General features: G+C 43.6%; 1 protein-coding gene across 1 annotated transcript; it reads left to right on the top strand.

Moving 5' to 3' along the window:
- Window positions 1-685: 685 nt before the first annotated feature.
- Window positions 686-1,948, top strand: LOC104846052 (protein WFDC10B). The gene is made up of 2 exons (XM_010591730.3): window positions 686-761; window positions 1,685-1,948. Exons 1-2 carry the CDS (start codon window positions 686-688, stop codon window positions 1,831-1,833), a joined length of 225 nt encoding a protein of 74 aa, XP_010590032.1. The 3' UTR covers window positions 1,834-1,948.
- The last annotated feature ends 7,648 nt before the right edge of the window (window positions 1,949-9,596 follow it).

The raw sequence follows: 9,596 nt of genomic DNA, 5'->3' as shown, positions 1-9,596 counted from the left end.
TTTTGCCATATTTTAATAATGAGTTTGGGGTTGATTTTCATTGATTTTTACAGAGTTCTTTACATTTTTTTTTTTTACATATTAGCAATATTAGCTCTTAATTTGTGATATATATTACAAATATTTCCTCCCAGTTGGTAATTTCTTTTACTACAAAAAATACTATTTTATGGTATTAAGTGTATCTTTTCTTTCTTTGCATCTGGACTCAGTCACAGTTAGACTTTCCCTATAACCTGATTGTAAAAGAACTAATCCATGGGTTAATTTAGTAATTCCATGTGTTCAGTATTTTCATTCAGATCTTTGCTCTATTTGAAGCATTTATCATTTAAAAATGTATTTATATTTTTCTTTTTTTTTCCCAGTAAATTCTCTTGTAACTAGGAAACAGAATAACTTATATCTTTCAGAAAAGAAAACATCTTTAGTGAAAGGAGAGGGTTAGTTATCTGAGAGAAGGAGTTGTCCTTTGCCAAAGCCCAAGTCCCACATAGAAAAGGATATAAGGGCCAGGCAAAGGAGAAGAGAACAAGGGCTCCTTGCACTGCACTGGCTGGACCAGAGGGGGCAGCAAGGAGCCCAGGAGAATGCTTTCTCCTTTATTTGCCTCCCTCTTAATGATTGGCTGCTCCAGGAAACTCCAGTGATTTCCTCGCCATGCCCAGTAGCTGTGGTCAGAGTCATGGCACCCCGGGCTCTGCTGCCTATCCTGTTCCTGTGTGTGCTGCTGCTGCAGGCCCAGGGAGGGCCACGCAAACGCCACCAGAGGACCCAGCCCAGTAGGTGATGAGCTGAGAAGGGGGCATGGGGAGGGGACAGGAGGGGTTGTACTGAATCTGAAGGCTTGGGAATTGGAACCTCTCGGCACATCCGAATCTGACCCCAGGCTGTGAGGACACAGGGCCCTCCCACACCAAGGCCCCCGGCCCCTTCAATGGTCTTGGGAATAGTGATGGGGAGAGGGGGCAACCTACATTTTATATTCTCCATTCCACAATCCCAGAGACAAATGGTGCACAGTAGTGAACCATGCCCCAGGGCTGAGTCAAATGGGAGAAGAAAATAATTAGTCTTTGATTTATGCACATTTGTGAGCGGTAAACATATTCAGAGATGCAGGTAGGTGTAGAAAGAAAGGACATTGGACAAGCAAAATTTGGGGTCTATTGGACTAAGTTCCAGTTAACATCAGAAGGACCAGGACACTGATGGTGGTAGAAGAACAACTAAAAGTGGTGAGTCTGAGCAGAAATCCTGGAGACAGTGAAGCGATGAGAGGAGGCAGGGAGGAGAGCACGTTCTCTTCCCTCTCTGGGACCCAGAAAGCTCAGGCGGAGGGTCGAAGGACCTCTCAGGCTTAGCTGAGTTCTCAGGGTCAGAGCATAGATTATATAGGGGTGTCCTCACTAATATATGAGAGACAGAGCCCAGTAGCAGGTGCTTGGAGAGGATCCAGGAGGCCCAGGCACTGGGAGGCCTATTGAGGCAGGAGGGAGGCCTAAGATTTAAAATAAGAACAATCTGTAGAATTTGGAGGGGCAGGATGAGATTTCCCTGAAAAGTCCAGGAACGTCGGGAGTAGAAACTGGGTTCTGGGGACTTGGAGGAGGCTATCAAGCTTGAGAATGAGATGCTGTCTAGGGGCCTGGTTCTACTGACCCCGTCTCCTGCCCCATTTCAGAATCACAGGAACTCTTGGAAATCCAGGCCTGTGAGAAGCGGCCGAGCATACATCAGTGCAGTCGCCACTGTTCATATTTCCAAGCGTGTCAAGCAAATAACGTATGCTGCTTAACCTTCTGTGGGAATGTCTGCATGAGCCTCCTGTGAGTGGGGGCTGGGCTGTGCCTCTTTGTTCCCTCTACCCTCTCCTCAGAGACTGTGCCCATGACTGAAGCATGAAGAACGCAAACTATGGCCATCAGCAGGAATGCTGCCCCCGTGCTGTGTGAACTGCTTGTCCCTGTCAAATAAACCAAAGACAAGTCCAGGGACTCTTCCTGTGTACTGGAACTCCTGTACTCATTGCTAACCCAGTGCAGTGCCCATACTTGCCCCACCCCCTCGTGTGTCCAGGTCCCCATCTTCTTCTCCTGGCCATGGTTTTTTACACTCTCTCTTTGGCCCACACAACACTGCCAGGCCCAGGAGGCTCAGCCCTTTGTCTCTCTCCTCACTGACCCAGAACCCTAGGGGGTGAAACTGCTCAAGTGTGGCCTCTTCAAATGCTAAGGAGAACATTCGTGCATCAGACGGGCCAGGTTGAGCCCTTTGGAGGTTACAACCTGGCTATAGAGTGGGAGTCCCCCGAAGGACTCTTTACAGTGAGGAAAATGAGTCCCAGTGAATTGAGGTAACAAGCCCAGGGCCAAAAGAGAGGGAGAGGACATGAGGTGAGGACGGTGCTTCCTCCAGATTCCCCTTGTTTTCTCCTTTGTGGAGAGAGCATGGAAATCAGTCCCTATGCTAAACACACCTCCTTCTCCTTCACCCACAGGTATGGCCACTTTACCATGGGGTCTGGAAAGGGGTGCCAGGAGCTGTGACTGCGGTGCTTTCTACACTAATGGTCTCTGCTGTTCCCAGTCCCCTTCTCCATGTTCTCATTCTCTTTTCTTTTAATTTAGAGTAAAGCCATGGGGTAGGAGAAAAGGTGGTTCATGTTGATGCCACTAAGAATAGACTGGCACAGGGTGGCTATGGGTCTTGCCCATGGTCCCATAGTCCCAGTGGAAATTCATTCCTTGGTTACAGATTTTTTTTCCCACTGTGCAATCACACCTCCTGAAAAGATCCTGGGGCTAGATCCAGGGACTGGCTCATGTGTAGCCAATTGGGATATGGAGTTACTTTTGAAGAGGGCTCAGGCTGGCAGGCCATGCCTGGAGGCAGGTATATTGCTGCAGGCTCTAGTCCAGTGCTTCCTGCCAGGCTTAAATGAAAGAGGCATCGGAGGAGGAAACCTGCCTCCATCAGACCAGAGCTTTTGATCCACCTCTAAAGCATCGTACTTGGGATATTTTCAGTTCTTCACCTCTGCCAAGAGTTGCCCTTGGATTAGGGAGTCTTAGGAAGAGGATCATGATCAACCAGACATTATTGGAGGTAGGTCAGCAATAAGAATATGGTTTCTAAGAGCTCTTAGTTGGTACTTTCTTAGAAAGCCTTGTTATCCAAAGCATCTTCCCAGGCTATGCCCCAAGCACCCATAGTAGAGACTATTAAGAGAGGGAAAGTCACCTGCCAAAGGCCACATAAGGAATGATTTCCCAGCTCTAACTGCAGTGCTCTCAAAGTGTGGGCTCACCACACATGCCACGTGATCAAATCCCATATCAGTCACTCACTAGCTGTGTAGCCTTAGACACATTGCTTAACTCCTCTGTGCCTCAGTTTCTGCATCTGCAAAATAGGAATAAAGGTAGTATTAAATTCATAGGATCATTGGCAGTATTAGTTAATATATGCTAAATATCTGACTTAGAGAGAATTTGGTGTTAAATTGGGTAATTCCAGATACTCACTGGGTAAGTGTTTCATTCATTTATTTAACAAAAATTACATAGTAAATGCTTAACATATAATAGCTCATGGAATACTCACAACTCTAGGAAGAAAGTACTGTTATTATCTCCACTTCTAAAAATGAGGAAACTGAGGCACAAAGAGGCTTAGTAACCTGGCGTCATAGCCAAGATTTGAATCCAGGTTAAGTTTATATTTTTAAATCTCTATTTTATGTAACCTTTTCCAAGCTCTCTTGGTAGAGATCTCTCTTTTCTTTAGCATAAAAGCCACGAGACATTGGGGATAAGAAAGTGTGAGACTGGTGCTAGCAATGGGGAAATTAATATAGAGATGGGTGGGACTTTGCAAAAGTCACACAAAATGTGTATATATGTGTTGGGTTTGAGGAGGCTCTTGCAGGTCTGGTTGTCTGGCCCTACTTAAATTGTCTACAGCAAAAAGAAAAAATAAGTATTCCTTGAGTAGAAATTCAGTGATAGTAGTCTATCTATGCCCAATTTATGGCTTGGGGACACAACTCACATATCAGTTATAACAAGATCATGATTAAATTTGGAGTTTGAAACTTGTTCTTGTCATTGCCTGCTCCCTGTGCCAAGGCGCCACAGTTCCTAGAGGCCGGAAAGAAGAACCATCAACCAAATAATTATCAGGACCTCTGATACCTTCAGAGGTAGGTTGGGTCAGAGTCCTGGGGGTGGGGGTGTGTGATCACAAAAATTTTCCTTTGAAGCTTGCTCAGATGGGTTCCTATCATAATAGGGTTATTGAATTGGGTCCTCCAAAAATGTGAGTCAACTTGGTTCGGCCATGATTCCCAGTATTGTGTGATTGTCCACCATTTTGTCATCTGAGGTGATTTTCCTCTGTGTTGTAAATTCTACCTCTGTGGTGTTAATAAAGTAGGATTAGAGGCAGTTATGTTAATGAGGCAGGACTCAATCTACAAGAGTAGGTTGTATCTTGAGCCAGTCTCTTTTGAGATAAAAATGAAAGAAGTGAGCAGAGAGACAGCAGGACCTCCTACCACCAAAAAGCAGAGCTGGGAGTGGAGCATGTCATTTGGACCTGAGGTCCCTGCACTGAGACGTTCCTAGACCAGGGGAAGACTGAGGACAAAGACCTTCTCCCAGAACCAACAGAAAAAGTAAACTTCACCTAGAACTGGTGCCCTGAATTCAACCTTCTAGCCTCCTAAGCTGTGAGAGAATAAATTTCTGTTTGTTAAAGCCAACATCTTGTGGTATTTCTGTTATAGCAACACTAGATAGCTAAGACTATTCCCCATTCAAATTATGCCCCCAGATCATGCCAACACTATCCACATCCGTAGTAAAAAATATTGCCCTTGTTATTCAAATGGAGAAACTGAGGCAGATAAAGATGACACAGATAGATGTTTTGGGCCTCCATATGTGATGACCTGAGAAGGACACAGCATTACTGTTTTAGTTGTCTAGTGATGCTGTAACAGAAATACCACAAGTGAATGGCTTTAACAAACAGAAATTATTTTCCCGCAGTTTAGGAGGCTAGAAGACTGAATTCAGGGTGCAGACTCTAGGGGAAGCCTTTCTCTCTCTTTTGGCTCCAGAGGAATGTCCTTGTCTCCTCTGAACTCCTGCTCCTGGGTAATCTTCATATGGCTTTGGCATCTCTTTTCCCCCATCTCTGCTTCTCCTGTTTGCTTGTATATCTCTTTTATATCTCAAAAGAGATTGACTTAACACATAACCTACACTAATCCTGTCTCATTAACATAACAAAGACAACCCATTCTCAAATAGGATTATAACTACAGGCATAGAGGTTAGGATTTACGACATATATTTTTTCAGGACACTATTCAATCCATAACATTCCACTCTTTGGCCCCCCAAAACTCATGTCCTTGTCACATGCAAAACACATTCACCGCATCACATCAGCTACAAGTCTTAAATCAACTCCAAGTCCAAAATCTTATCTTCTGAATCATCTAAATCGAATATAGTTGAGACTTTAGGCATATTTCATCCCAGGGCAAAATTTCTTTTCATCTGTGAACATGTGAAATCTAGACTACAAGTTAACTGTTTCCAAAGTACAATGGCAGAACAGGTTCAAGGTAGAAATTTCCATTACAAATGGGAGAAATTGGAGGGAAAGAAGGGATAATGGGCACCAAGCAAGTTGAAAACCCAGCAGAAAAATTTACATTAGCTCTCAAGTATTGAAAATAATTTTCTGTTCTCTGAGACCATCTAGACAATGGCTCCACCCTCCAGATGCTGGGTGTCGGCCACATCCTCTGGACTCTGAGTGGAGGCCCCTTGACCCTGGGCTTCAGCTTCCCTTCCAGGTGCACTGGGACTGCAACATGCTCCCCTTGACTTTAGAAGGTTCCATTCTCCTGGTTCATCTGAGTGGTGACCCCATCCCCTTGGCCCCAGCAGGTCCCATCCTTCTGCCCCTTGGGCATGGCAGCCCTACCCCCTTAGCTTTGGGCAGTGACCCCATCCCCCTGGCACAGCCCAATGGCAGCCCCACACTCCGGAACTGAGATGGTGAAGATCAGACTCTTGGAAACCTAGGAAGCTGTGGCCCACCCTTTGAGATCCAGGAGACCATAGCCCCACGCTTTGAAACTGAGGAAACCCTGCTTCCTATGCTCCTTACAATAGTTCTGCTGATCTTTGAGCTGCTCCAGAGATGGTCCTTTTCTTTTCTTGGAGGACAACAGATGTAGCTCCTTTGCCCTGTTTCCTGGCTATAGAATTCCAAGAGGCAAACAGCACTGTTTCCTTTCATTCTTTCTCTGTCCCTTTCAGTCTAAGCTGATGGGTTTTCTGCTGTGGTAGTTGGTAAGATTCATCAGTCACAGGCTTAATCTCTTTAACAAAAGACTGTGTAGCCACATCCTTGGTGAACATTCTAGGACACGTTCATGTTTGTAGTTTGTACAACAGAATTTTCTAAAACTTTAAATTTTGTTTTCATTTTGCACTGTTCATTTTTAAGTCCATCTCTGTCCACTCACATTTTGCTACAAGTGGTAAGGAGAAACCATGCAGCCCCTTTAAGATCTTTAGAAATCTCCTCAGCCAGATATTCAAGTTCATCACTTACAAGTTCTATCTTCCACCAAACATTTAAAAGTAATTTAGGCAAGTTCTTTGCCACCATATAAAAACCATCACTGTTACCCATCGTCCAATCGCATGTTCATCATTTGCTTTTAAGGCTTCACCAGAAGCCCAGTTAATGTCCACGTTCCCAGCTCTCCTCACTGCCTTCTGAGCCCTCACCAGGATTGCTTCTGACATCCATAACTCAACCAACAACAGCTTCTTCAAAGCAATCTAGATTTTTATTATTAAAAAAAAAAAAAAGATTTTTATTATTACACACCTTAAAATTCTTCCAGCCTCTACCCATTACCTGATTCCAAAACTACTCCCATATTTAGGTATTTGTTAGAATAGCACCCCCACTCCTGGGTACCAAATTCTGTCTTAGTTATCTAATGCTGCTATAATAGAAGTAACACGAGTGGATGGCTTTAACAAACAAATTTATTTTCTCACAGTTGAGGAGGCTAAAAGTCTGAATTCAGGGTGCCAGCTCTAGGGGAAGCCTTTCTCTCTCTGTTGGCTCTCGAGGAGGGTCCTTGTCTCTTCTGACCTTTTGCTCTGGGGTAATCTTCATGTGACTTGGCATCTTTTTTCCCCCATCTCTGCTTCTCTTGCTTGCTTGTTTAATCTCTTTAATATCTCAAAAGAGATTGATTTAAGACACACTCTACACTAATCCAGTCTCATTAACATAACAAAGACAACCCATTCCCAAATGAGATTATAACTACAAGCATAGAGGTTAGGATTTACAACTTACATTTTGGGGAACACAAGTCAATCCATAGCAATCACCTAGGTAGTATTCCCACTGAAAATGTATACCCTGAATCTAATACGGAGGAATCTCAGAAAAGGCAAAATGAAGAATGTTCAGTTAAAAGAAAGGAGTGGCTTTATTCCTCAAACATTTGAAAAAGACAAAGCACATTATTGGGTGAATTCATTAAGCTGAATACTGATGGTGGATTAGATAAAAGCGTATTATTTAATGAGGTTGATTACTGTGATCATGTAAGAGATGCCCTTATTGCTAAGAAATACTCACTGAAGTATTTGGAAATAAAGAGTCATGGTATATAGACTCATTTTCAAGTGGTTCAGAAAAAGAGAAAGAGACAAAGAGAAAAAGAAATAAATGGAGTAAATACGTAAAATAGGTGAATCTGGCTAAATGGGGTACAGATATTCTTTGTACTATTCTTACTCTCTTAACCTTGAAGTTATTTCCATCTAATGATCCATGTGGCTCAAATTTTCATTTTCTAGTTAATAATTTTTCACATAAACCAACAGGAGAATGAGCCCTGGTGGCACAGTGGTTAAACGCTTGGCTGCTAACTGAAAGGTCAGTGGTTCGAACCCACCAGCTGCTCCTGGGGAGAAAGATGTGGCGGTCTGCTTCTGTAAAGATTTACAGCCTTGGAAACCCTATGGGGCAGTTCTGCTCTGTCCTACAGGGTCGCTATGAGTTGGAATTGACTCTACAGCAAATTATATATTGAGTATGAATTGTTTTTGTAAAACTGAAATCATATCAGGCTTGCTGTTATATACCCTGATTTTTTATTTAAAAACACATACAAAAACCAAACCAAACCTGCTACCATTGAGTTGATTCCCACTCGTTGTGACACTATGAGATGATGAAAAGCATGTAACAGGGTATCAAAATGAAAATTTTGGTCAAGGCTTTAAGACAATAGACTCTAATGTAGCTGTGAGACAGTCCAGCCTGTAGGACTTTAGAAAGAGAGAGAAAGTGGTTAAGGGACTCTTAGGACTCTTACTATTTTAAAAGTAAAAGATAACTAAGAATTCAACACATTTTGGGGAGGGTGGATTTTTGAGTAGAATTTCTTTAAAGAGAGTTGTGCTGTGGGTGGTACACTTTCTTAATTCCAAGTCACTAGAAAAACTTTAAATTTACTCTCATAGAGCTGTATATGTACCCCCAAGTGTTTGTAGGGACATTGTAGACAAGGTGCCTGAGTCATGCTTGAAAAGGCAAAGGGTGGGAGGCTGACTGGAGTGACCTATGGCCCCACGGAAGCAGCTGCAGTTTGCACTATGGAGTTTGAAAAGGCAAAGGGTGTGAAAAAGAGTTGATATGGGCTTATCCTAGATGCAGTACAGGCAGGCTGCCTGTAAGAGCCATGGAACCACAGTGGAAGAAAGCAAAAGGTGAATGGCTGGATGCCTAGAGTCTGGGAGGAGTCCCAGTAGACCAGCCAGAGAGGAGATGCATTCAGCCAAATCAGGAGAACTGCAGGTGAGAAGCTTGCATTCATTGGGATGGGGGGAGATTCAAAGAACCCATGAAAGCACCCATGAGAGAGTCAGCTTTCACCAATGCTAATTAGCTCAGAAAACACAAAGCCAGCTTCCACAGTACCCACCAAAAAGAGCTGCCCTGGCCCCTTGATTCCGCCTCCCTTCTCTACCTCCAAAATGGCAGTGAACCACCTGCTGGAGAAGTGGTGGAAAGACAAGAAAAGGAAGGAGAGAGGAAATTCTCTTCCTGGTTGCAGGTTTCTAAGTGTCAGGGGAGGAGTCCCTGGGTGGCACAAACAGTTAAATGTTTACCTACCGACTGAAAAGTTGAAGGTTCAGGTCCACCCAGAGGCACCTTAGAAGAAAGACCTGGTGATTTACTTCTAAAAAATCAGCCATGGAAAACCCTATGGAGCGCAGTTCTAGTCTGACTCACGTGGGGTCGCCATGAATCGACTCAACAGCAATTTGTTAGGAGTCAGAGAGGCTATGGTTCTAATTCACGGATAGTGTTTTGACTATTACATGGTGTCTTGTCACCTAAAATTGACTAGAAAAGTGAAGTTCTGTACCCAAGCTATCATACAGAGGCAGGGGAAGAACTAGCTCCTTGGAATAAATTTAAAAGGCCCAGATGACAAACATTTCATCATAGGACCACTAACACTACCCCGTGAA

The sequence above is a fragment of the Loxodonta africana genome, chromosome 24 (genome assembly GCF_030014295.1).
Source record: "Loxodonta africana isolate mLoxAfr1 chromosome 24, mLoxAfr1.hap2, whole genome shotgun sequence".
In the NCBI taxonomy this organism is placed as follows: domain Eukaryota; kingdom Metazoa; phylum Chordata; class Mammalia; order Proboscidea; family Elephantidae; genus Loxodonta; species Loxodonta africana.
Note: the sequence above shows the minus strand (reverse complement) of the source record. Positions and strands in the feature narration are given on the sequence as shown.

Bases quoted from the DNA above. Each gene is read 5' to 3' on its own strand.
- LOC104846052 (XM_010591730.3), top strand. From the start codon at position 686: ATGGCACCCCGGGCTCTGCTGCCTATCCTGTTCCTGTGTGTGCTGCTG. The intron at 762-1,684 runs GCCACCAGAGGA...GCCCCATTTCAG, and splicing joins CCAGGGAGGGCCACGCAAAC to AATCACAGGAACTCTTGGAA.